This window comes from Anastrepha obliqua, chromosome 3 (genome assembly GCF_027943255.1).
Source record: "Anastrepha obliqua isolate idAnaObli1 chromosome 3, idAnaObli1_1.0, whole genome shotgun sequence".
Taxonomy (NCBI): domain Eukaryota; kingdom Metazoa; phylum Arthropoda; class Insecta; order Diptera; family Tephritidae; genus Anastrepha; species Anastrepha obliqua.
This window is the reverse complement of record NC_072894.1, coordinates 2,293,512-2,321,097: the sequence shown is the minus strand read 5'-3', so window position 1 is coordinate 2,321,097 and position 27,586 is coordinate 2,293,512. Positions and strand designations below refer to the sequence as shown.

The following is a 27,586-nucleotide window of genomic DNA, read 5'->3' as shown; positions in this document are numbered from 1 at the left end:
GCCTAATTTGTCTTGATTACTGTTTGAGCGCCATACTTGTTTTCCTTTGAGTTTTTGCTTAACTCTTTCCCAACGATTTCCAATAGGACTGGCATTCAGCAACTGTGAAGGTCATGTCAACACTTCAATCGCGTTTTGATGATTTCACTTCATACACCTTCGGTTTCGATACTTGGGATCGTTGTCTTCTTTGAAAAGTGCGACAGGTTGGGTCCAGAGGGAGAGGGGTGTTAGATGAGTGGGTTTGATGGGGCATGTGAAATGGTGGTTAGTGTCGTGCGGGGTGCCTTCACATGCTGGACATATGTATGTTTAGTATGTCGGATCGATTCTGGATAAGTTGGAGTTTAATCTGCTACAGTATCCAGTAGTTGTGCCAAGGTTACGCCGGACTCTCGGGGAAGTGGGAACTGTTCGTCTGCAATGGGTGGTGGTTGGACTCCGATGGCGGCATTCGGGGGTCGGGAGTTTAAGAAGGTGGTAACAGTCTCCCGATGCATATCGTTGATTGTGTGTCTGTACACTATCCGATCCAGTAGCTGTCGGTCTGTTTTGTTCTCGATCTCGTCCGCGTAGTTGAGGAAGTGCCTCCTAACATGCCTGGGAGGGGGTTCAGGCTCGAGCAGGTGTCTGCATGGGTGAGACCTGCGGTAACACCCTAGCAGGATCTGCTTGCTGAGCAGTTTGTTATGCTCATTCTACCTGTCACGCCTCGTCGTGAAGATATTGTATTGGGAACATCATTAGACATTCTGTCGCGGTCCTTATGGCGGTGTTTTGGTAGGTCTGTAGCTTCGTTCACTGCGAATCACTGGTTCCAGGCGACCAGACAGGCGCAGTGTAGCTTAGAACCAGTCGGCCAATTGTCTGGAAAGTCGATAGCAACATTTCTTTGTCTTTGCTCCAAGTGCTACCGGTAAGTGATTTGATTACCTTGTTGCGATTTTGGACTTTAGTGGCAATTGCGGTTGTGTGCGTAGAGAAGGGAGAGATTTTGAGATTGTTAACAGTCGGAATTGATGTGTCATCGACTTTTACCTTAAGTTACAGTTTGACTTCCTTGGTCCAGGTGGTAAAAAGGGTCACCGTGGATTTAGTGGGGCAAAGTATGGATTAGAAGCGAGAAAGGCAAGCGTGGTAGTCGTTAACCTTGGAGCACAGGCCATCAATGTCATTGCCCGACGCCATTATCGTGCAGTTATCGACCTAGGAGACCAGGGAGACTACCAATCCCATAGCAGCCAGTTGTACGTTACCGGAATGACTCGGATTTTCCCCGACCAAGGGCTGTCGCCCCAGCAAACTAGCGCTGTCCAGTGTAGCGTATGCTAACAAATCAACTGTTTTTGGGCCCCGTTCGGAAAAGTCGTCAACATTTTTTACTTTGGCATACCGTTGCACCCATTTATTTATGAATGTTTTCGACTTCTTCATATATTTTGTTGTCGATACACGTGACATTTTTAGAACTATAGGAAGTGTACACAGGAACACTGCTTCAAATCCTTTTTCATGCCCGGAGCTCATTTTGTGCAAACAACAATTTATTCCCAAACCTAACAAAATGCACCACGTGTATGGCGAAAAGGATACATCCAGCTTAAATTTTGCTGGCCCCGCTTCCATTAGACAAGACTGTATATATACATTTCACATTTATATATCATTGTATGTACCTACATATATTTCCTATGCTGCATACAATACTCATTTCGGAGCAGAGTACAATCATTTTTAAATTTTTTCAACAGTGAAAGAAATGTACAACTTGATATAAGGGATGGTGGGAAACTTGTTACTGTGGTGTGTATATCAAACCGCTTTAGATACTTACAGTATTTGGAGTACTAAGCGAATTATGTATGACCCGAATAATATGACACCTAGAAATGCCACCAATTTTAAAAGCTTGAGCAAGTTTGCCAACGCAGAATACGTTAGAGAAAACTTACATGAAAATGAATGTACAACTTAATTTCCGCCGTGGGAAAAAGTGCTTTACACCATCTATCATTCGCGTGATTACTTAAAAACAGCTCAAAGGAATTTCATACCTGTTGAATTCCCAAGAAAGTGTAACGCAACCGAAATATGAAAATGAAAGTTATAGCATCACCATTGGCATGAATGAAGGTGTACTGACCAGTATCTACCACAACCTGGGTGCTAAAACGGAGACAGATTCACTAGCGGGGGTGGTAGTAATCCCAGCAATTGGCTTTGCAAATAATAAAATTTCTGTAACTCATTTCAGACGCGTATGGGTTATTGCGAATCTGAGTGGATACCATACACATGCACATAGTGATCATTTAGGTTTAATATTTATTTAAGAATAAGTTTGAAAAACTCTTTTTTAAATGCCAAGCGTTTGAAAACGATTTGATATGGGCTTGAGAATTATTAAAGGCTATTTATCAAATGTGGATATAAAATATGTTATGTGGAACGTATGTAAAAGGTGGCGCAATATTAATCGTCTAATTTATTTTTGAACATTTTTTAATTATTTTTTTTTTATTTACAGTTTTATACCATACATGAATGAAAATGACGTTTTCACTTCTACCCCACGGTCTTTTGTGTCCCTGCCCAGCTTTCTCAATAAGACTAATATAATATTGGGTTAGGCTGATCGTATGTGCCTTTCTTGGCCGTCACATTCGAAAAGAAGCTGTGTAATGTTTCCGGAAATTTGGCGCAGAAATGACAGGAGTTAGTGGCCCATATTCCAGGCCTGTTCAGAAAGATGTGGGGATGCCCGGGAACATTCTCAGTGTTTCCTTAAAGAGGCTTATGAGTTGTCGGAACCTCTCTTGATTATGTCCCCCAGTAATGACTTCGTCTGGCGTAGCCCCATAGTTTGGTGCTAGCTTAGATCTCGTAGTCTTAATAGTCGATTCTAAGCTCCTCCTTGATGATATGATGTTGTCCTATAGCATGAAAGCCTTCAGGTCCTATTAATAACGAAGTCGCAGCTTCTAGTCCATGCATTCGCTACTTCGTTGCCAGGTTTCTATATTTTGGGACCTATGTTTATATTTTATTATTATAGTTTGAAAGGTACAGAAGTGAAAAAATTTAAAAACTAAAATAATTTTACTGATGATTTTATTTAATTAACTTAGAAGTACTTTTTAGTGTTTTCACTCTTTTAATGCAATACACTCGGAGGTTTGTCATTGCCTGCCGAGGGGCGACCGCTATTGGGAAAAAACCTTTTCTTTACTTTGGTGCTTCACGGAGATTTGAACCTACGTACTCCGAATGGTAGTCACGCTCCAACCCATTCGGCTACAGCGACCGAAATTTTTGCTGAAAAAAATTTAGTACCCAGATTATGTTGCCTTACACTTAGATGAATGCCATATACTTAGCATAGCTTGCCTTTATATGTAGAGCATTGCTTAGCTACTGACACACCATATATTTAAAAACAAACTATGATAAAAAACAGATTTTTTACAGATAGAAACAAGCAGTAAATATTTTGTGAATTTTTTTATTAATAAATACCTACATACATACATATATTCGCCTTCTACACTAAGCACAAACCAGCTTTCTTCTAAAATAGGTGCATACTATTTTCTTCAATTGATACATAATAAAATAAAGGGTGATGTTTTAAGAGCTATAGGAAAGTGTTTAAAAAAAACACACGTAAAATTCAGAAAAATGCATTAAATTTTTATTTAAATCGATAGTACAGTCCATATAATTTAATGTTTGAAGATTATTTCATGCAAATGTTGACCGCGACTGCGCTTCAAATGGTCCACCCGCTTAGTCCAATTTTGGCATACTCTTTCCAATGTTTCGGCTGGTATCTCACATATAAATGCTTTAAAGTTGTCTTCCAATGCGATAATTGAAGCAGGCTTGTCTGAATAGACATGAGCTTTAACATAGCCCCTCAAAAAATAATCTAAAGGCGTTATATCGCACGATCTGTGTGGCATGTGGCACCGTCTGGCTGAATCCACATATCATGCAAGTCAAGCTCTTTCATTTTGGGCAAAAATAATCAATTTTAGTTGGTTCCATGGGTTTAAAAATGATATTTTAATTTCTATGAAATATGCAAATGCCTTGCATGCAGATACATTTTTGCAGAAGCTGCCCCCTCTTAATTTTTGTTCAGAGTAGCCTTTACGACATTTACATTAATTATTAAACATATTTCATTAATTCAAAAAACTAAATTGAGTATTTTTCCTCAACTTTCAGCAGAACACAAACAAAAGCAAAAGTTTATTACACAAATTTGCTCACATCCTTCAGCTGTTCGTTCGTTTCTTTTTTCATTGACGAAATTTATCATATCTCTTTCATGAGTATTTATATACCAAGAATATTGAAAGTAGTCTGTCCGTCCGTTCGTGTGCACCATGATTCGAGCAGGGTACTCTGGTACGTCCCCACGACAGTCGGTTCTACGTAACCGGAACCACCCGGATTTATATTCGGCCATGCACTTTCACTTCAGCAGCATTCCTCGTATCATATGTATATGCACGGGAAATGTTTATGATGCTACAACAATAACGACAACAACAAAAACAACAACTTAAATATTATTACAAAATAAAAACACGTCCTCGTTTTACATGACTAAGAATATATTTCCACCGCCCCTCTCATTGTTTAAATATTACTAAAATGTGCACGGGTGGCTTTCGTTATGTTTATGGATTTTCGCAGATACTAATAATTCCCGGCGCGGATGGAAATACTTCATATCATTAATTCGGATGCCAGAATAAGCAAATCAATCAATCTTTACAGCTTGTGATGTTTATTTATCTACATACAATGGCGAGCAGAACTGGCTAAATGTTTGCAGTAATTTATCAAAATTATGCTACCAAATTTTCAGATTTAAAGCTTTATTTATTAAGAAATAAAGCGTATTAGTTCAAGTTTACAAAATATTAAAAAGTAAAAAAGCAGCGTGAACATTCCCCTACATATACGGGGAATGCTGCTGAAGCGGCAGTCTTAGGCCGGATATAAATCCGCTTCGGCGTCAAACTTTCTGTTTGGTTCACATTAAAACGATTGTTTTCATATATTAATCGCAATGAGGAAGATTGATAAAAATGTTGAAGATGAAATTGATTCATTAACTGCAAATGGTCGCTCATCAAGGGAAATTGCAAATAATAATATAAATAAATAAACGACATCTTACGAAATGGCGCCAAAGAACGTCGACGAACTATGGCCAAGAGTTCAGAAAGAATGACGTGATCTTTCACACTCAACTATTGAAAAACTGGTCGAGAGCATGCGAAAATGTATAAACTGCATCATTGTGGGCAAATATTAATATTAAGTTTTATGCTGTGGAAAAACATCAAGACGCACATCACAAATAGGAGGAGCTCGTTCCCACGACACTCGGTTCTACGTTATCGGAATGACCCGGATTTATATCCGGCCAAGGACTGTTACTTCAGCAGCATTCCCCTTATATGTAGGGGAATATTTATGCACTACAACAACAACAACAAGGAGGAGGAGGAGCTCGGCCAAACACCTAACAGTGTGTACGCCAATTATTTATTTTATTTATATAAATCGAATTTTTTGTTATTTTTGTAACACTCGCCACTGTACTAGGTTGCTTAATAAGTTTTGCGGTTCGATATGAACGTATGTTAAACAATAAATTCTGAATATTATTGTAACCGTTTACGCCTGTTGAAGGAAAAAATTCGTGAAAAATTACCCCGTCTGCAAAAGAAAATAAATATTTTTAAGCAGGCCAATGCACCTTGCCAAAGGGCATTTTCACTAAAATCCATGAATTAAAGAGGAAATTGTTGCAGCATCCACCGTATTCACCAGATTTGGCCTCAAGCGACTTCCACTTGTTTCCAGACCTAAACAAATTCATGCGTGGGAAGCGTTTTTCATCAAATGATGGGGTCTTAACAGCTGTGGAAGCGTATTTTTCAGCACTTCCAGATTCTCACTTCAGGGATGTAATTCATAAATTGGAATCTAGCTGGAACAAGTGTACTGATGCTCAGAGACTATACTGAATAATACAGTGCATTTCAAACCATAAAATTGTGTTTTTTTTTTTTATATTTGTTTATTTATTATCAATTAATATTATTAAGTACTACAATAAACAATAGTATTAGTATATTAATGATGTGTCGTACAATGTCTCTAGACGAGCTCTGAAGTACGTATATTATCTGATGTCTAGTAACTTTTCCTTAGTATTGAAATTAATTTTGTTTTAACTTACAAGTTATTAAATATTTTGTATCTTTGATGCAGGGAAAAAGGGAACAAAAACGATGCATAGATTATTGTTTATAATAAAAGGCTTAAAAGTAGCATTGTGCATTTCAAACCATAAAATTGTGTTTTTCTTATCGAACCGCAAAACTTATTGAGCAACCTAGTGTATATATGTATATTATATGTATATCGCACACATTAAATGATTGAATCAATTATTTGAAAATATGAATATAAATCCTGCCAAAACAGACATTCTTGCTTTATATGGGAAATCTAACTCGATTTCATGTAATTGTCTTTAACTGGCTCTGAGACTTATTTCAATGATCTCCCAATAATTTATACCGTTTCTGTAATGATTTTCCAAACCGGGAAAAATAATGTCAAGATTGCTTAAATACATCGATAAAAATATTAGTGGTTTTTAAAATATATTAAGTTAAATTTAATTGTTTGCTTACATACAGACACACATTTTATTATAAAAATGTGAATTTACTTACATATATTGTAATTGAACGTGGAAATAAATACATACATACGAACAATGTAAATACAACTCATTGAAAAAAACATTGTTTTTTTTTTTATTTTGCTCTGTTCGTGCCAATTCAAAGAGATTGCATTTCAATTGAACTTTCATACCTCCTATAAATTTTTGCAAATTGTTTATTGAGCCTATAATTAGAAAATGTTTATGTGCTAATAGCTAAAATAAATACAACATGAACATCATACGAGCCATTTCTAAATCCATTAATAAGTTCCAACCATTAATTCAATACGTTGTTGTTGTTGTATCAATAATATGTTCTTAACCCTTTGTTGGGTATTTGGCCGAGTTCCTCCTCCTATTTATTTGTGGCGCCTACAGTTTTACGCCGTCTTCCAAGGGTAGATGGTTTTTTAGACAGAGGAGCTTTTTCAATGGCACCAGAGATTTGTCATTGCCTGCCAAAGTGCGCAGCTATTTGGTGTTTCATTCAAATAATCATTATTATATTTATAAAATTTATAAAACAAAATTTCCTATCACATGCCAGTTTTCAGCTACAAAGCCTTGTGGAAAATCACGATTTTTTTACAAAATAAAATATAATATTAGTTTGGGGAAAAAGAAGTTCCTTATTTTTGCTTAAAAATTTTGCGCAAATGGTTTGAAACTGTTTTAAGGTCGATTTTTAGCTCCTGGGCGATGCTATGACTACTAACGTGCCAGTCAACTGCGACTATTTTTGTGATTGTATCGACGTTTTCGACGATGGGCCTGCCTGTGCGAGGCTTTAACCAAAATTAGCTGTTAGCACGTGCACCAATACCTCGCTTTGCGTCGTTTCGCTTTGCGTTTTTTCGAAGTTGCGTCGCAGCTTAATTAGTACTAATTTTCACTGTGCGCCGTTTGATTTTCGAGGTTGCGTTGTTTTGGGCTCGAGTCTTTCATTTTTTTTTTTTGAATTTTTCTTTTTTTTTCTAAAAGAAGCACTCCTTTTTTTCTAATTGCGTCATTAAAACTCTGGGAATCTCTTTCTAAGTACAAATCAACGCAATTTTAAAACAGTTTTATTTTCACTTTGATTTGCTAATTTTAGAGTTCAGTTTCAATTACGTAGTGCGTTGTGCTTTTTTTAAAAGATAATAATAAATTTATATAAATTTTGACGTGTTGTTTCTGGTTACGAAAAAGGTTAATGTTTTCTCAATTTATTTATTGGCAGAGTTAAATTATTTTTATTTTACATACACCCGTAAATTTTTTAGCCAAATGAGGGGAAAGTCGCTGCTGGTAGAATTACAAAAATAAAACGATTTATGTATTTAGAAGTTATTACCTGCGACGAACATTTAAACTTCTTTTAAGTGAGACTGGTGGACAAGATAAGCCTACCATGCTAGAGTTTTGGGAAAAGCTCAACATTATGAAAGCCATAGAAACTATTTCCGATTCGTGGGAGGAGATTAAACCTTCTTGCATGAATGGTGTTTGGCGCAAATATGGCCTGAATGTGTTCACCGAATATGCGCCTCAGAAGTTGATGGTACACCAAGCTGTTCGTCATGAAATTCCTAATTTAGTTAGAGAGTCTAATTTTGATGATATGGAGAAGAGTGACATAAATGAATTGCTAACCTTGCACAACCGAGAATTCTGTAATGAAAAACTACTGCAACTGGAATTGCAATTTGCTAATGAACAAGATGACAGTGACCGTTGACGAGATTTAAAAAAAAACGATCCTGATCGCGGAAGGAATTTTAAAGTGTCCCAGGCGGTAACTACGAATATCAGTTGCTCCAAGAAAATTTATTTTATGTTGAAAAAAATTTGTCAGCAAATATTGGACAAATTTTGTGTGAAAGAAAGCCGACTTACGACAACAGCTACAATGGACATAAATTTTAATTTTGTTTTTCATAAATTAATTGAATAGTTTATTTTGTTTTAATTGAATACGTTTTTTTGTTTTATGTATGTATGTAATAAAATTTTATATTATTTTTAAATGTTTACTTTGTTCAATTTTCTTTTTAAAAAGTAGTATTTTCGTAACCCTGGAACCTATCTGCGATCTTTACATGGTTTGCTAAAGAAAATCTTAATTCACTTTGAGTCGTTTCAATTTGCGTTGTGTTTTTTTGGAACGTAACCACGACGCAGGGTGAGGTATTGGTGTAATTATCTGTTACACCATTCACAATTTCAACGGCCTGACTTGAATTTTCGCCTTTAGTAAAGGAAAACTGCAAAATGTACCGAATTTTCTCTTTTTTGACTTCCATTGTTAACACCCTGTAACTCGCAACTGAATGGAACAAATAAACAACAGGAACAGAATTTGTTTAGTGTGAAATGTCACCGATAAATTAATGGATTACTTTTTCGCCAAACTGAAATATTAACTTCAAACTTTATTGATGCTTTGATTGAAACGTCAATGTTTGTTTTAGCGCAGCTTGTTTTTTTCTTACACTGGAATTAATGTTAAAATAATAAATATATTTCATATTATCAAACTTAGTTAACTAAAACTAACAAGTAATATTTTATTTGTTTTTAGTAATTCTCGAATTTTTAGACGTTGTTTACCGCTAGGTCCAGTGGTTTAATCCTGTTCAGTCTTCTTGTATATATTGCTTCATCGCAAAGAGATGGGGTTTCAGCATTTTCGCATGCTTAGCAGCGCAAAGATTTATCACGTTTTTGACTGCGTGCAATTGTCGAGTGCAACCAAGTGGCGTTAACGACATCTCGGGTTACTCTATTGTGAAAACTTTGGATGATTACAAAGAAATAGACGATTAGAATATACAAATGTACTAATTTGCTCGAGTTATTGTGCGCATGTTCGGGCAGACCTGACGAGATCGTCACCTCTAACCATTTTCAGCATTTTGGTATATGTACTCGTACGTACACATGCCTATATCTGCATCTATCTCAATTCCATTCCATTGCACCCCATTTGGACTTTCGTTTATACATTCAAGCATTTATTTAATCTTTTAATTAATGAACGTTTATTTAAGCTCCCTTCTTATTTCCTTTAATTAATTAGTTTCGAATTATCTGGTGCTGAGAACTTAATTACCGAATAGAAATAGTTTGGTGCTACGGACACAGAACACATGTTGTTAGTCGTACATACCTATGTACATATGCAACTACTGTCGGATTTGATGACATAAATTTAGTTTGCATAGATAGGTGAAGATGATAAAATAAAAAAAGTAAATAAAATTAATGATAATTTCTATGTGACGGTAATTTAGTATTGAAAATGACAAAAAAAGCAAACTCTGGCTCCATACCTAGCCCACACCGTATAAGTAATTTGATTGTAGTGCTGCTTAGATATTCGCTTATAGAATGAGGATAAAAGGAGTCGATTTGCGCCAGTGCAAAGAACAGCTCGAGCAAAAATTAACACATACAAAAATGCTTGACTACTTTGGAGTTTAAATGTGGTCGTACAAGTGTTGAAGATGGACCAGATATTGGTTGATTTTGTTTGGCTGCACTCTAACGTGAGTATACTAATTGGTTTAGACCTAGAAGCATACAGAGATGGGAGTATGTCGAATTTAAGATCAGATAAATAGCACAATTCACTGAAAAAATTATTTAACAGTTCTTTTAATGCGAACTTCGTAATAAGGACTCGATACAAGAAGGATATATTAGAAAACAGTGCCTTCCGAATGTAATGTCACTTCTGCCGATGAACAAAAAAGGAAGAAAAATAACTTGTTTGTGAAGAGTAAGCGAAAGCAATGGAAACTGCCAAACACAAGAAATTGTACACACACATACAAGTGCATTCTTGCCACGGCATCATCAGCAAAAACGCGCAAAAAACGGCATTTGGAAATATTGTTATAATTAAGGCTTTCACAATTTAACACGCGGTACTTCGTTTGCATTAGTTTGTTTGGTTTGAATATCACAAATCACAATATGACCCAGTCATTCACTGAATTTTCACAAACTTGTAATTTCTCCTTCTTTTGTTTGTTATGTTCGTTTGTTTTGTATATTGCGAAGGGCGCTGACGTCAGAGTAAAGTAACTGTTTTTTTATGGCGCCACCTTCAGACGCTGCCAATCCGGCACTTCTCTGCTCGCTATAACAAAGTAATTGAGCAAGATTTGCCACTAGCGGGTATGCCTGTGCCTCATAAAACTGTTCTATTAGACCGCGTTCACACAGGAAGACTTTTGTTGCTTTAACTTTCCGAATTCTCTTTCGATGTAGCCGTTGTGTTCATGCACCTTGCAATTGTTAGTTTTTCGTCTACAGTCAAAAACATGAGGAAGAACGCGAGCACAGGGAGTGTTGAGAAAGCACGCGCATCACAAGTACCGACTTGAAGCAACAAATGCTACCCTGTTTGAACGCGTTCTTACCAATACTCATTAAGTGCTTCCGGAAAAATGTAATTTTGTACAGTTCTTTTCCTACGCTACCAACACGCTTATTTATACTAGTTGCTTCATCTATTCGCCACTTGCTAACGCTTGGCAAATCGAAGAAGCCTAATATCAACAATAGTTGAATCTGTTGTGGAGATAAGATATTATCTGGAACAAAAACGTGGGAAGGAAAATAGCCTTTTTAGCTTTGCCAGTGATGCACTATGGGGTATTCTGTCAAAAGCTTTGGCTAAGAATATCAGTATAAAAGCAGTCAACTTGACCATCTCAACATCCCCTCTCAAACCCACTCACCTAATACCTCTTTTGCTCTGGACCCCATCTGCCGAAATTCTACGCTTCCGAGAGCTACCGTTAGATGAGTTGGACGATAACGATTAGTAGTTACACCGCTCTGGCAGAGGCTAATGAACTGCTACAACAACAACCACCTGAGAAAAAAGGTATTTCCCCTATTTCCCCCCCTTGGATCCGCCCCTGATAATATCATCAGTATCAAGCACTAAAGAATAGAAAACCAAACACGACATAATGCCATTTAAAATTTGCTCAAAAAATTCTACAAATAAATTAGCAGATTCATAAGATGAAGAGGAGTAACACACTGGCTGATTCGAATGAATGAAGTTCCAAAAAGATTTCGGATTGGAGTTAATTTTACTTTCAAGACCTAAAACATATTGATTAATAAAAGTTTGTTCAAGCAATTAAACTCTTTTACATACTTTAAGTATTCATGCTTGTACTGTAGGGAACCAGATTTCTTAAAAAAATTGTGAAATTTATTGCGCACATTTTTAAGTTTCTTTAACCCTTTTCTAGTTATATCAAGGCAGCTTGTACACCTTAACTTTAAAATGACGAATACTGTTATTTGGGATATCTCATGAATTTAATTAGCATATTTGCATTCCTCGGCGTGAGAGTATTCCCAATAGAAGATAACTCCGTATGATTTTATTCAAATTAAAATCACCTAATACACTTTCATTCGAATTGGTACTCGAAATTTACATAATGTTTCACTGCCTCGGGAAAGATCTTTGCAAAAAACGTATAATTTTAAACTAAAAAATTCTACATCGAAAAATTAGTTAGCCATGAAAAACAGTTAGCCATGTTTCCAAAAGAAATATCAAATCATAATCATTCTTAGAAGTCAAGCATGGTGAGTAAGGAGTAATTATAGCTGTGACGTAACAACAAATAAACAAGAATGAGTACGGTGTTGTAAGGGATATTTGCTCATGAAAAACTATACAACAATACACACAATAAAATGAACACAAAGTGCCGAAAATGACACTCTCCAACAACCGTTGGGCTCACAATAACAGTAGCAGGAACAATTCCAATAGAGCTCGCAAGTCGGAGAGTGAGAGACTCTACGTTTTTAACATTCAGCATTAGTTTTAGATATCAGTTTTTGATCGCATTAAGGTGACATTATTCGCAGCAAAAGAGCTAATAAGATTTTTTATTCTCAATAATATCACTGCTTAGCAACCTAAGAAAACTGTTCAGAGTATTTAAAATTTTCTGTGGCTTCTCAATCGTGGAATGCAGATCTGATGGCAAACGAAAAATGCAATTGCCATCTCTGTATATCAGATTGTTATTGCTTTGGAGAATATTTATGGCACTTGTGCTTAGGTCTGTGTGTTTTTAATTTACAGAAGCCTCATATTAGGAAGTCGTCACTACCAACTACCACACAGAGTAGAGAAACTAGTACAGCGTATCGTGTAAAAAAACTTATGATCACAATTGAAAAAAACATAAGCAGTTGGAAATTGAACGGAGCGTAAAGAAACCACATCTAGTCAAAGTGACGGTCACCTTAAATTTTAAAACAAATTTTCAAAGTCAAACAACAGATGGAACTTTTCAAGGAATATAATTCATCAGAGTAACAAATATAAAATTGTATAGACGCACTAAATGGACAGTGAAAGTGTTGTGGAAAGCTCCATTTCGCATCCATTAACGGAAGTTTTTAGGCGAAACTTTTTACAAAATTTAACTAACGCTCGAGAAAATTTCGCCAAACATGCCTCGAACTCAACACTTCCTGCAGCAATGGACACAGTTGCCACCTCACCGCATTTGGGAGAGGTCTTTTTTACGATATCAACAAATTCCTCAGATAATGTCACATTATTCCCACTGTTGGTGGATACGCATAAAGTATTTGCCGAGAATGATAGTATTCAATTGGATCACGCCCCCCAACTCTCCCAGTCGACGATGATCAAAGTGTATGTGTTAACTGTAATGGCTGTGCTGTCGTTATTTGGGAACGTCCTCACCATGTGGAATATCTATAAAACGCGAATTCAACGACGCAGCTCGCGACACAGTTGGAGTGCTATATATTCTCTAATATTTCATCTATCAATTGCTGATTTACTCGTGACATGCTTTTGTATTATTGGAGAAGCAGCCTGGTTTTATACTGTACAATGGCTGGCCGATGAAATAACATGTAAATTGGTCAAACTCTTCCAAATGTTCAGTTTGTATCTGTCAACGTATGTTTTGGTATTGATCGGCGTGGATCGATGGATTGCGGTCAAATATCCGATGAAATCGTTAAACATGGCCAAAAGATGTTATCGACTACTTGCCGGTACATATGTACTCTCATTTCTTCTAAGTCTTCCTCAGGTGAGTGCGATGTCTCTTTGCAATTAAATAATACAATAAGAGCCTAATGCTATTGAAGCCACAGTCAGAACTTTTTCTCAAATGTTCCCTTTTCTGCAGAGGATTTGGAAAACCCTCTACTCAGAAGTCACTAAATGGACTTTAGGGTATTTTGTACCAACACGAGTTAATTTAACAATGTAGAAGATTATTGCCGGCATTAATAATAAGCGGTTTTCAATTTAAATAACACTAAAATAAGTTCATCGAACAATATTTACTATGGCACATGCATAAACAAATTTTATTTTTGAATTCAAATATGCATTTTACGAACACTCGTAAATAAGTTAAATTTACTACAATAATATTATATGAGGGTGCGCTTCCAGATTGTACGTATGTATGTAGTGAAATTTTTTTGTTGGCGTGCGGAGTTTTTATAGTATTTTCCTTCGTATTGCTTATTAAAAATACTTTGTATCTCCTGTTTCCACCTTTCGAAAAAATTGCTCTTCTAAACATGTGCCAGAACTTTTATAATTTATTCTCTGTTGTGGCAGTAATATAACGGTGCACGTATTATAAAGTGTAAGCATCATAAATCCGATATTTGATAACTTTTACGTGTGCCAATTTATGTCTGTGTGCGTTTCAGCTTGTTTTTTATTTACACTACAAAACGTTTGTAATTGCATTTACATATTTATGTGCCTGCATACGAGGGAGCGCATTCAAATTCGCGTCATTGGAGCTTGAGCGATTCGCTAAGTAATTGTACGAGAAATAAACGTGTGAAACCTGGGAAATATGGGAATCACCTTATTAGTATCTCAAAAAGTGACGCTTTTGGAACTTATATAAGAATTTCCGCCGGGAAGTACATATGTATATGCCTCTCAGTCTGTTCGAACAAGAGGCAAACTCACTTAAATATGGCACAAGGGTGATCACAGCCGGACATTGTCCTATAGGCGCTATGTTGTATTACACCTGAAAAGCTTTAGGCCAAGATTACATATATCACTACCCGTCATGTAAAACGAAAACAAACAAAAAAATGATTAAGAGATGAGACACTCCAATTAGGAAAATATATAATGATCAGTTTCAGGCATGCAGCTGAACTATCCACGACTATGAAGGACTTAGTTGAGTACGATTTAGTTAATTACCCAATGTTTTCGGGTTATTGTGTCCAAATGTGTGACCCGATAAAAAAAATTAAACAACACATAAGACTCCAAACTTTAATTTTAAACTAAAACTTAAAATTTCTGTACACCGTTTTATGAAATATACTGAGTCTGACAAATGCGTTTTATGGCAAAGCGGTTAAATAGGCATTAGGCATTAATTACTTTATTCCGATCTAAAACATGTGGTTAATAATAAGTTTCTATGCTCACATCCACTTAACTCAATATACTATTGATTTTCACTTTTTTATTGCTTTACTTAAACATTTAAACAATTTATTAAATAAAATCACTATGGAAATCACTCTTGCGCTTTTGATAGCAAATACAATTGTTTCCTTTTTTTTGTTGTCCGGATATCTGGAGCTAAAAATGCTACAGAAAACTTCCCCTCCGCCCACCATCCCAAAATCAGTGGGTAAAATACTAAACATTCCCCACTTTAAGCTTATTTGTTATTGTGACAGCATAAACATGCCCTGTACATGTAGGGGAAGAAAAGTAGAAGAATTGTGCATTTTCGCAATGCTCCAATCTGCCAATCCTTCAACAAAGAGGTCTACGAAAGGCGTAAGGAAGTGCTGAGTTGAACTACCTCATGTTAAAATTAATCCTATTTATACCTATTTCCCGAAGCTAAAAACGCTCCCTCGTACATGTGTTCATGTGTGTATGTGTCCAAAATTTACAACGCACATAAACGTGGAGATAAGATTGGTATGTAGTAGTTTTGAATAACGAACATGTGTATTTGCGTTTGTTCATAAATAAATAAAAACATGTATGTGTATATATTTGTACTTACATTAAATATTTTTATTTTGTAGTTTTTCATATTTCACTTGGCACGCGGTCCGTTTGTAGAGGAGTTTCATCAATGTGTAACTCATGGATTCTACACAGCCCACTGGCAGGAACAATTATATACTACGTTTACACTGATCTTCACATTTTTGCTACCATTATGCATTCTCTTCGTCACCTATGCGTCTACATTTCGTACGATTTCAAGTAAGTCTACTGCAAATAGCACAAAAATAGAAGTTGCGCAAACAATTTCAGCATTTACAGGTAGCGAAAAAATGTTTTTGGGTCCAAAACTAGTAGCCAATTCGACTATAAATTCCATGCAGACAAATCGACAGCGAATCATTCACAAGGCGAAAATGAAATCCTTGCGTATTTCATTTGTGATAATAATTGCATTTCTCATTTGTTGGACACCTTATTATATTGTGATGGTTACGTTAATGTTTCTCAACCCAGACAAGAAGGTATCGAAATGTTAAAGAAGCTGCCTTTATTTGGCTTATAATTAAATTAACTTTCAGCTCAGCGAAGGACTTGTCTCAGCGATATTCGTTTTTGGTATGTCAAATAGCTTGGTAAATCCTTTGATTTACGGTGCCTTCCATCTACATCCTATGAAGCGAAAAGCCAGCCAAAAGGGCGGTCATACTGCGTGCAGCCTAAATAGGTATGTTATAGAAGGAGCTTAAATAGGAAAGCACACATTTTTTACACCAAAAAAGGTTAACGAATATCAAAACGTCTATGCCCAAGTGGTACACCCACGTTGTGAAAGCTTAGCTTACCCTTCTAACAATGTAAACTACATCTGCGGTAGTGTAAATAATAGGTCTGTTCATCTGACAATCATCCAGTAACTTAATTTACTACAATTCGCTCTCAAAGAGTAAAATATCAAAAAATGTGCATTAACGCCAAACCAGTAACCATTTGCAAGTTTTACCAATACCTTAGAATCACTTGATTTTATTTTGTCTACAATTATTTGTTCCATTTCAGCATCGCCGTCAGATGCAGAACATTCCACTAGCAACAGTATTGTTGTGGCAATCACAGCTTTCTTCATATTTTCCTTGCCTCCCTCTATGCATGTACATATGTACTTATATGTACGTATATATGTATGTTTGTCTCCAAATTTGTTAATAACCATAAAGTGCAAGCATAAACACACAAAATATACCTTCAATGCATTCGATTTGTATTTGGGAAACTGCAGCAACGGTGACTGGAAGCTGTGGTTCAAAAGTACATACATATGTATCTTTATATCCTTGGCCGATTTTCATTTAATATATGAATACAAATAAACTTTATAAATTTATCTCCATTTTTATTTAAACCAAGAACTTTGACTCAAATCGCAAATTTTAATTCGTGTTTATTTTTACTTTGCGAGCAGCTGCTTTTCTCACTTGCAAATTCTTACAAGTAAAAATTAATCCAGTACAAACTTGCAACTTCCCCTCAAAATGAAATGCCATTTTGCTCTCTCACTTTCTCCTACTTGTACCTTTTTGGGCAACATGAACACCACAACTTGATGGTTTGTCACAATTGTTACAAATTATTTGCTTCATGAAGAAACCTAATCCTACCCTGGTTCGAAGTGGAGTACTGTGAAGGAACCGTCCCAGTATTTGTTCAGCGTAGATTCTGACCGACTTTGTTTGCAGGTTTAAAAAAACTGTATGTATTCATAATTGTCGGAAGGCGATATAATAACAATAACACCTCCCAATTAAGTTCGATTTATTTTATGATTAATCAGTCAGTTTAATAGTCCTCATGTTAATTCTTTAATAATTTAAAATGTTTGATAAGGTAACGGATATAAATTTAGTCAGGTTTTCACAAAACTATTAAAAAGTATAATATTAAAATATTTGCTCATTAAATGCTTTAAAGTGATTTCAGTGAACTTATGTTCGAATAAAATACATTGTTTACGTGCTTTACTTGTCATCCGGGAGAAGTCAATAATTTATTATTGTCAACCTTGAAATATACTTTCCGTTCCGAAAACTTTGAGCATTCACCTTGACCGTTATTAAGTATTTTAGAGTTTTCCCTATAAAAAAACGTTAAAAAATTTTGTACGCAAATTAAAACTTACATACATATGTTTTCAGGGCTGACTCACAGCGAACTCCGTCCATATTGACGGCTGTTACACAAATCGATGGCAGCGGACGCCATACTCGCGTTAACCGTCAGCCCAGCTACTACCGAACTCACAGCAATGGAAGCAATTCCAAGGAGCAAGTCAGCCTGCTACAGATTAGTTCCACAGCTGCCATTGTGCATAAACTCAATTCGAGTTCAGAGCGAAGTTCACTGTTTTCACAGCAAACAGCGACGACAAATTTAACACGTAATGATATGGACGAAATTAAGGATGAAAGTGAGGATACAAAACGGGAAACGGATACACACAGTACAGTTATCTATTGCTACAAGAGCCTAAAGCCAACCAATTCACTCGCAAAAAGTTCCGAAACTCTCGCAATTTCGCCTTGTAATCGTCTGCATTCCCCACAAAGAACACCTGTGTCCGAGAATGACTTTCGTAGAACTGTGTGTGTGAATAGCTATAAGAATAAGATGGGTACGGATGAGAGCGTGTCTAGTGTATAAGTGCCATTTGCATACGAAATATATCTTTTTAAAAGCAGGTTCCTTACACATGTACATACATACACTTTAAGTACATAAATATGTATTTACTTTTCTCGACAATATTTAGCAAACTTATCAAATAGGACTTGTTTGTATATTTATGTACATAAATATTAGTGTGAGTCAATTTGGTTTTAAATAGTGCTAAGCTTTATACAGATGTTGATATAGTACATATATATAGTTATATAGATGTAAGTATATGCATATGTATGTGCGTGTCCAAAAATAGTAAGCGTATACATATTAATACATACATACATACGAGTATAATCAGTGTGAATTGAATTTGTATAGGCAAACTTTACACAAACATCGAATTTTTTTAACTGAAAATCAAATGCGTACACAATTCTTAGGTATTAGCAGATTAAAACTTGTAAAGTGTGAATGAGTACATGCGTCAGAAATGATGTTACTTTTGAAAAGTTTATCTTTTAACTTCCGGCATCGAAGTAAATGTATGCAGAAAATAGAAACAATTTTTTTTTTTACAGCGAGTGCGAGTGAATTTGTGCTTGCATTGGGTGGATAATTTTCCCCCCCGGCTGTAAGTATGCCTCTTTTGGCATGTAGTCCATCCACGCGCAAATTCCATTCACCTCGCTTAACTGCATTATGTGCAACTGAAAATCACACTTAATTGAAAAAAGCTTAAGCTTTAAAGCTCCCTTAATACTACTTAACAAAATAATAGACGTTTTTTACACAAATTTTGTAATGTTTCATATTATATTATCTTAATTGTAATTGTATTATATTATTTTAATTAGAATTAGCATTAGGTAATATTTACTTAAAAATATAACCTCTTATGCTGGAATATGAAGAAATGCAGTATTTGAATACGGAAAAGGATGACATCCAGTTAAGCATATTCGTGGTTTGTTCCTAAAATTCTTTTAACCAATTATGCGCGGCGACAAATTATGCTTAATTTCAAAGTTTTTTAACTTTCCCCCTTTTTTCAACTGCCTAACAGAGTTAAATATTTTAAACTATTTTCAAGGTTAGCAATGCCGGTGATCTTCGTCGTTCCGCTAACGTAGAACCGACTGCCGTGGCAAAGAAATTAAAAAAAAATGTGAGTTGTAATGCTACATATTAGTTGAGGTTTAATACAGGTTTAAATGTTACCGTTATATTAAGACCAGAAAGGGTTAGGACATTTTGAGATGTTCTTAACACCACAGTTGTGAAAAGGTTGCTCGCTGACAAAGAAACTAACGACGAATTAATGACCATTCCCATGGCAGCCGGTTTTACTTACCGGAATGACTCGGAGTTTTCCCGACCAAGGGCTACCGCCCCGTAAATTAACCTGCACCTCGTTTCCGCGACAATCGGTTTTACGTAACCGAAACTACCCAGATTTATATCCGGTCAATGACTGTCACTTGGGAGAATGTTTATGCGGCTACAGCAAGAAAAACACTGCATCGTACCATACCCCTCGTCTGTCGTCACTGGAGCAGCTCCATGCAGCAAGACTGCTCCCAATACTTCTCCTTAGGACCGGCATTGAGCGTAACCCTGGCCAGGAAGTGTATTTCTGCTGCACATGCCAAAGACGGCTCCATCCAAACTCAAATCGGTTACATGCAACCAGTGCAAGGGTTGGTGCCACCTGCAGATTTTCTCAGCAGGGAGTTGTCCATACGGTATGTAGTCATGTGATGCTTTCCACGGCCTCCACCTCACAAAATGTGCCGTTGCAGCCAACCGGCACCACACACAGAACCTCCACGGTTTTACAGAGCTGACCCGAGAAAAAATAACTCTATTGCAGCGAATCAAATATTTTATTGATGATAAAAGGCAAGTCTGCACCCATAATTAAAAATTGTGTCCCAAATTAAGCAACGAAAACAATTTTCACATTTTCAGAAACAAGAAATGCTGCAGTTATTCATAAACATCTGAATATACATAAATAAGTTCGTAAACAACAAAAAAGGTATAAGTATAATAATGCACGCCAATATTACCTATCTTTTAGTTTAGCTGGGAATGGCTTTAAGAAAATGTGTGCTACACATATTTAATTGCTTCGCATTCGAAATATAAAAAAAGGTAAATTTTATATGGGGAAGTGTACTTATACATACATACATACATACATACATACATATCTACATACATATTTATTTATGTATGTTCAATCGCGTTTAAAGAAATATTGCAATTTAATTATACAGCTCGATGGGCACGTCACATATCACACATACACACATATAAACATAGCACATATGTTATTCATATAAATATTCCAATATACTCGTAAAATATTGCATTGATGAATTCACATGGGTATGTACATATGTGTGTATGTATTTATTTCACCTCATTCACTTACTCGGCGCTTGCTTTTAGTACTGGTGTTAAAAAACATTATAACCTTCGCCAGCTGCGACGAATACGAAAATAACAATAAATAATATGGCTGCGCTAAAACTAAAGGAGGAGAAGAATCTAATGCACAATTCTCGTATGTGAGGCGAAGACATTTGGTGGGCGGAATGGCGCTTTACGATTCATAACCTCCGACTAATGGAGTACGACCCTTGGCGATGTCAACGGAAGACGGATATTTATTTCATTTTATAGTTGCTTCTCCTTTTGAGGAAATTGAAACGCAACTTGTTGTTGGCTTGATATCAATGACCTTCTAATGACATTCTGACATGGTCACCATTTATGACAAATGTTTCTGCGCATACGCTTTATTTAACGATTTTAGATTTATTGTTTTTTGACATTTTTTTATTGAAAATTAAGCACAGCTCGATTTAACCTGTTGGGCTTAAGCTATTTTTATGCAGCAATGTATTTATGTCATATATTATATTTATCGATGTCTATGATAAAATATAGTACAGACATTTGCAATTAAAGGGCATTTAACATTGCATAGACATTTGAAATTACGCACAAATAAATTCACATGATTACATTTGAGATGAGATTATGTACATATGTGGATTACAAATGAATGAATGGCTTTCAATTTAGTTTTGAGTGAAAAGGTTAAACTCCGATAAAGCTTTATTGATAGGAGCATTAGCACTAGAAGTCATTTTGTTAAACCGAACTCGAAAAACACTAGGCGTCATAATTCTGCGCTCCTATTTTTAAATACTTTGTGTCCATAAAATTCTAATGATAGGATCAGTGCAAATTCAAATTCATCATCTTCCTTGTTTACTCTCGTAGCAGCTGTCGACAAAAAGTTTTTTTTTTTGCTGTTGAAAGCAAGTTTTGTATGTTTGATATCAATGGAAGAAAAAATCTGGAACAGCGCGGAATAAAGAAATGTTATTACCGTGAGACTTGGTGGAGATGGGATGCTGGAGTGGGGTGTATGACAGCTGGTGGCGTGAGATGTTTGCAGTTTATTTAACAATGGATAAGTTCGCTTTTTTTTGGTATTTTAATACTCAATTCAAAGGAAGACACCGAGATGCTGGGCCTATCAAATGAATACTGTTTTCGACAAGACAACATTGCGGCATAGAGAAAAGTTATTGCCCTTTGTGAGCGTTTCTGGAAAAAAATGTAAAAAAACACCAAATTACAATCAAAGAGGTCTTGAAAAATGTTATGTGGGAGGAGTGGGAGAAGATTACTGTCCCAGAGACTACCGGGTACTTTTTCCCCCGGGCCCGGAGTTCTCAGAGGGGCCCGGACTCGAGATTATACGTATTTATATGAATTAGACATTATTGGAAAGGGCCCGAATTTGCAATTTTCCCTCGGGGCCCGGATATGCTCTCTACGGCCCTGGTTTGAAACGTTGTGGATACTGAACAAGTTGCTAAAAAGTCCAATTTTTTTAGAAATTTTTGAACGTTTTAAACTTTTTTAAACAAACGTAGACCTTCGGAGTTTGTAATTTTTACGTTTCAAATAAAACCTATTATTATATGTAAAATGGTGTGAAATTAAATGAGTTATAAATTATTTACATTTATTTAATAAGTTTAATGTCGTTTAAATGTGGCTAAAAAAAAAAAAAATTATTTCAGAAACTTAAAAACTTTTCTTCGTTTTACTTTCTCAACTACCCATAAAGAAGAGAGGTAAGCGGCAGCGATACTTAGATGATGGAATATGGTAAGTAAAATTTAGAGCATAAAAACAAAACATTAAAAACCAAATAAAGGAACATTTTATGCAATTTTTTCAATGATTTAACGCAAGAAGGGTCGAAAGCAGCGTCAAAAGCTTGCATAGGCGTGTGAAATTATAGTTGCAATCCGTACTGGTCAGGACTTACCTTTTTTATCATATTATGCAGAATTTATTGGAAATCGATCCTGTACTAAAAAAACTAGTAAAATAAGAATTTATCAGTTTTAGGCCGAACAAGTTTTGCTTATAAATTTTGGTGAATGCATCAAACGATCAGTTGTAGTGAATAGAACATATGTATGTACTAAGGGGTTTTCCAATAACAGGTGTTATTTTTAATAGCCCGCTTTTTTGGTAGATGTCACTTTAGAAGTCGTCATTTTTTGATTTTTGACAAGTAGAAACTACGCCATTAATAAAAATGGACCGATGCACACTTATACAACGCATTGAAATTATTCAAACTCACTATAAAAATGGTGAAAATTTTGCAGAGGCGGTTCTTAAAACTCGAACATTTTTGGCTCACCGTGAGCACCTTCTCGGACCGCAATACAGAAATTGGTGAAAAAATTCGAGCTGTTGGGACAAGTTAGCGATGTGAAGAATAAACCCGTACACGTTGCTCAAAAACAGCCGAAAATATTGCTGTTGTAGCCGAAAGTGTTGAAGAAACCCCAGGTTTGTCCATTCCTCGTCGTTCTTTGGAATTAGGCCTTCCGTCATTATACCGTATTTCGCATAAATATTTGGGTCTTAAGACTTATAAAGTCCAGTTAACACAAGAACTCAAGTCGGCTGATCACCACTTCGTGTTTTGCTACTAAAGTCCAAAATCGCAACAAGGTCCTGAAATCGCTTGCCGACAGTACTTGGGGCAAAGACAAAGAATTCGACATTTAGTGCAATTGGCCGGGCAGTTCTAAACTATGTTGCGCCTGTCTGGTCGCTTGGAACCAGTGACACGCAGTGGATAAAGCTCCTCCTGATGTCCCTTCTTCAACACCTTCCCAATGAGGCACAGATGCTTCCTGTAATGGAGCACAATAAACTGGTACTACCGCAGGTTTCACCCTTGCAGATACCTGCTTGAACCGGAGCCGCCTCCTAGGCAGGTTAGAAGACACCTCCTAAATTACGCCGACGAGATCCAGACATTTACTGGACCAGACAGTGTTTAGACAGACAATAAACGACATTCATCGGGAGACCGTCGCCACCTTCTTAAGCTCCCGACCACCGAATGCCATAATCGGAGTCCAACCACCACCTACAGTAGATGAAGAGCTCCAGCTTCCCCGCGAGACCCACGTAACATTGCCACAATTGGCACAAACCCCTACTTATCCAGAATTGACACCGACATACCAAACATATGTCCGGCAAGTGAAGGCACCCCGCACGACACTTACCACCTTTTCACATGCCCCTTAAAACCCACTCATCTAACACCCCTCGCCCCCTGGACCCAACCTCTCGAAACAGCATGTTTCTTGGGCCTACCTTTAGATGAGCTGGACGAAGACGAGCGGTGATATACACTACACTGACAGTGCTTGTATTAGTGCTACAACAACAACGTATATAATCTCGGTTAAGCATTACATCATGCTTGTAAGAACCTATTTATCAGGGATCTCAGAACAAACCTTTATCTCTAAAGGTGCTTCACCATCCTCCATAACTCACGTCCCATCAACTAAACGAAGCGGACACAGATTCAAAACTTTTCCTTCCAAGAAGCTGTTGCTGCTAAGAATGCGTATGACATTTTCAGGCTCACATGAACGATTCGTGCCTTTTTTGTTTTTAGATGCTATATATAATTGGGGCGTACACCCTTTCTGGGTGTTTGGCCGAGCTCATCCTCCTATTTGTGGCGTGCATCTTGATGTTGTTCCTCAAATGGAGGGAATTTCAAGTCGACTCGAACGGTAGATATTTTTTTGAGGAGGTTTTTCATGGCAGAAATACACTCGGAGGTTTGCCATTGCCTACCGAGGGGCGACCGCTGTTAGAAAAAACTTTTTCTTAATTTTGGTGTTTCACCGAGACTCGAACCTACGTTCTCTCTGAATTCCGAATGGTAGTCACGCACCAACCAATTCGGCCACGGCGGCCGCCGCTAACTCATTTGGTTTCAGATATTTCGTTCCTGAAGCGATATAGTTTGCAGGTCAATAAGCGTTCCGACGACAGTCGGTTCTACGTAACCAGAACGACCCGGATTTATGTTCGGCCAAGGACTGTCACTTCAGCAGCATTCCCCGTATATGTATGGGGAATGTTTATGATGTTACAACAAAAGCATCAACTGTCCAATAAGTACCGCAACGGCCCCATGCTAGTATGGGTGAGTGTGGCTTGAGCATACGTAAACGCTATTGTTTACGATGAAACCACTCATATTCAATAAAGCAAGGAAATATGAAATATTTAAGTTTTAATTATTTTTGAACTGATTTTTGAAATGCATAAAAATTCTATGTACTACTTTTATCTTGTACTAACTACGGCTTCTTTCCGTGCTGCATCCTGCAGAAGTTGTGTGTCTACCTCGTCACCTGGCAATTGGACATATCGAACAACAGAGCCTCTAATGAAACAATTTTTCACAGATAACATGTGCGGATATTTGTCAGGGTCCGTAACATTAATATCGGTAAGTTTAATATTCAAGTACTGATCCACAGAATGTAATGTTCCGCATATGCTGCAATAAAAACAAAAATTAGCAATTGCCTGTAAACAAACCTGTAGAAAGGCATACCTCAAGTCATTTTTTAGCTCTACTACAACGTCTTTTCCTACAAGGGACTTAAAAAATGAGTAAAACAGCTAGAGACGAAGGAAAAATTTGAGATTTAGTTATTTATGTATAGAATATTATTTAATTTTAGTTAAATTAACTTACCATTTCAAAAAATGTGTATGGAAGTTGTAGCAAAACTGAGTATTCGGCGCTAGACAGAATGAAACAGCTGATCTGGTTGTGCTGCCATATCGCACGTTCCGTAGCAACATCAAAAGAGCGTTAAGGCATACAAGGTGGGTGTGAAAAAAAGGAAGTCCACGTTATTTGATTTAATTTATGTGTACCCTTTTCTTTAGCATCGCAAACTACGCACTTCTATCTCTTCTCATAGAATTATTTTTATTTATTTTACGTGTTCGGCAATTAAAATGAGCGTCGATAAATTTACGTTCTATGGCTGCTACGATTTTAGTCAAGACGCAAATGCTGAAAGCCGATTACAGCGCCACTGGCATGTGAAAACTCATTTTATCTAAGGAATGAAAGCTAAGAACGTATTTTGAAGAACGTATATTGAGAGTGTTTTCCTTTAATTTTTACTTCCGGTAGAGAACGTTGATTTGATAGGAAAGGTCCTGGCAGAGACGCATGCATATGTACATAGACATCACAAAACCTTGGTTCACAACGCAGTCGCAGAAATAAACGCACTGTGTATTTATCCTCGCTACATAAATCGACATCAATTCCGGGCGCCAATTTTATATAATTTTTTTTTATTTTCCTTCAACTTTTTTAATATATTTAAAAAATTTTATTTATACACTTATTATTTCAAATATAAGAAATTAGTAAAAATCTAATTGGTTTAATGTTGAGCTGAGAACTATGTTGTTTGTTGAGGTGAAATATGTTTGGTGTTTTCAATTTTTATGTTGGCAAAACTCAGTCTGGGGTCTATAAAGTCGGTGTTCTAAAACCTTTCAAATCTGAATTGTACTGCGCCTCACACTGGGGATTTTTGTACAGAGATGCGGAAAAAAGTATACATCCAAAAAAATATTTACATTTTTACTACTAACGAAGTTGTATATATTTGTGTATGAAAAGAACATGTCTAAAAACTAATTATTTTTTAAAAAAATTAAAAAAAAAATTTTTTTTTTTTAATTCATAAATTTAAATTTTTTTTTTTTTATTAATATAAGCCAGCAAATATTTACGCACAGGATACATGTAAGTACATAATTCTGAATTACCCTCAAAATTAAAAGTGTTTCGTTATCATTATGCACACACTAGAAAGCGTTTAGTTATTATCATTGCCAAAAAATAATCAGTGGCGCCTGGTGGCACCTGCAATTGATTAAAACTGAAAGAGACGTTATTAAGCAACACGTTGATACTAGTTTCTGACCGTAGGTAAATGTAGCTCAACTTGCAGATCCAAGAATATGAAGGAATATGATTTTTTTTTTCGTAAAATTAATTATAAATAGATAATCAAATGCTTTACAGCCTTTGTTCTTCCAGCTAAAATATATAAAAATATCGTACCCTAAATGAAAAATAAAAAATTGGAAGTCGGCTCAAGCAAAAAGAAAAATAACCGCCTTGGGCTTTGAAGTTTTTTCTTGGTCAGTTCAATACTATAAAAAAATTATACTTTTGACATATCTATAAAAAAAAATTGTAAGTCGGAGTTTAGTAATTCTTTTTGATTTTATTCTTGGTTCTATTCTGGAATTTAGAAATACCATTAAACATTGCGTAGGTGGTATGTTGCAAATTTGACTTTTTTCCGCAAAATCCTCAGTGTGCGCCTTCTCATTCCACTATGCTATAATCAACTTACCCAAAAAAGGCGACCAAAAACTGCAAAAAGCATTCGATACGATCCACCACGTTGCAACCTGGAGTGCATTGGTGTGTAATGGAGTAAAAGCTCTGTACACCAACGCAAGTTGCCGTGTGAGGCTTCAAAAAGAGCTGCCAATAAACATCACGTTGTCCTCACTCCTTTTCAGCATTGTGCTGGACTGTACTATGAGCAAAGCGACGCACGAAACAAATGTCTTGCATGGGGACTGAATGGACGTCTCGATAATGCCGACGACATATGCCTTATGACACACATTTTTACCGATATGTCGAAAAAACTAACGCTAGTAAA

General features: G+C 36.3%; 2 protein-coding genes across 5 annotated transcripts in view; one reads left to right on the top strand and one right to left on the bottom strand.

The window, feature by feature from the left end:
• LOC129243046 (gonadotropin-releasing hormone receptor) overlaps positions 1–19,255 on the top strand; it is an 84,210-nt gene extending 64,955 nt beyond the window's left edge. For all 4 annotated transcript variants that reach the window (XM_054880120.1, XM_054880121.1, XM_054880119.1 and 1 more), the window contains exons 2-6: positions 12,870–13,860; positions 15,866–16,049; positions 16,110–16,312; positions 16,370–16,515; positions 17,981–19,255. In XM_054880120.1, the coding sequence (XP_054736095.1) occupies positions 13,135–13,860; positions 15,866–16,049; positions 16,110–16,312; positions 16,370–16,515; positions 17,981–18,485 (1,764 nt within the window). In that variant the 5' untranslated portion in view covers positions 12,870–13,134 and the 3' untranslated portion in view covers positions 18,486–19,255. The remainder of the gene's footprint in view (positions 1–12,869; positions 13,861–15,865; positions 16,050–16,109; positions 16,313–16,369; positions 16,516–17,980) is intronic.
• Positions 19,256–25,084: 5,829 nt separating this feature from the next.
• Positions 25,085–25,624, bottom strand: LOC129241584 (U6 snRNA-associated Sm-like protein LSm2). The gene is made up of 3 exons (XM_054877991.1): positions 25,573–25,624; positions 25,429–25,496; positions 25,085–25,371 (listed from the first exon to the last, which is right to left on the bottom strand). The coding sequence occupies exons 1-3, from the start codon at positions 25,573–25,575 to the stop codon at positions 25,155–25,157; spliced, it is 288 nt and encodes a 95-aa protein (XP_054733966.1). The 5' UTR covers positions 25,576–25,624; the 3' UTR covers positions 25,085–25,154.
• Positions 25,625–27,586: the final 1,962 nt, after the last annotated feature.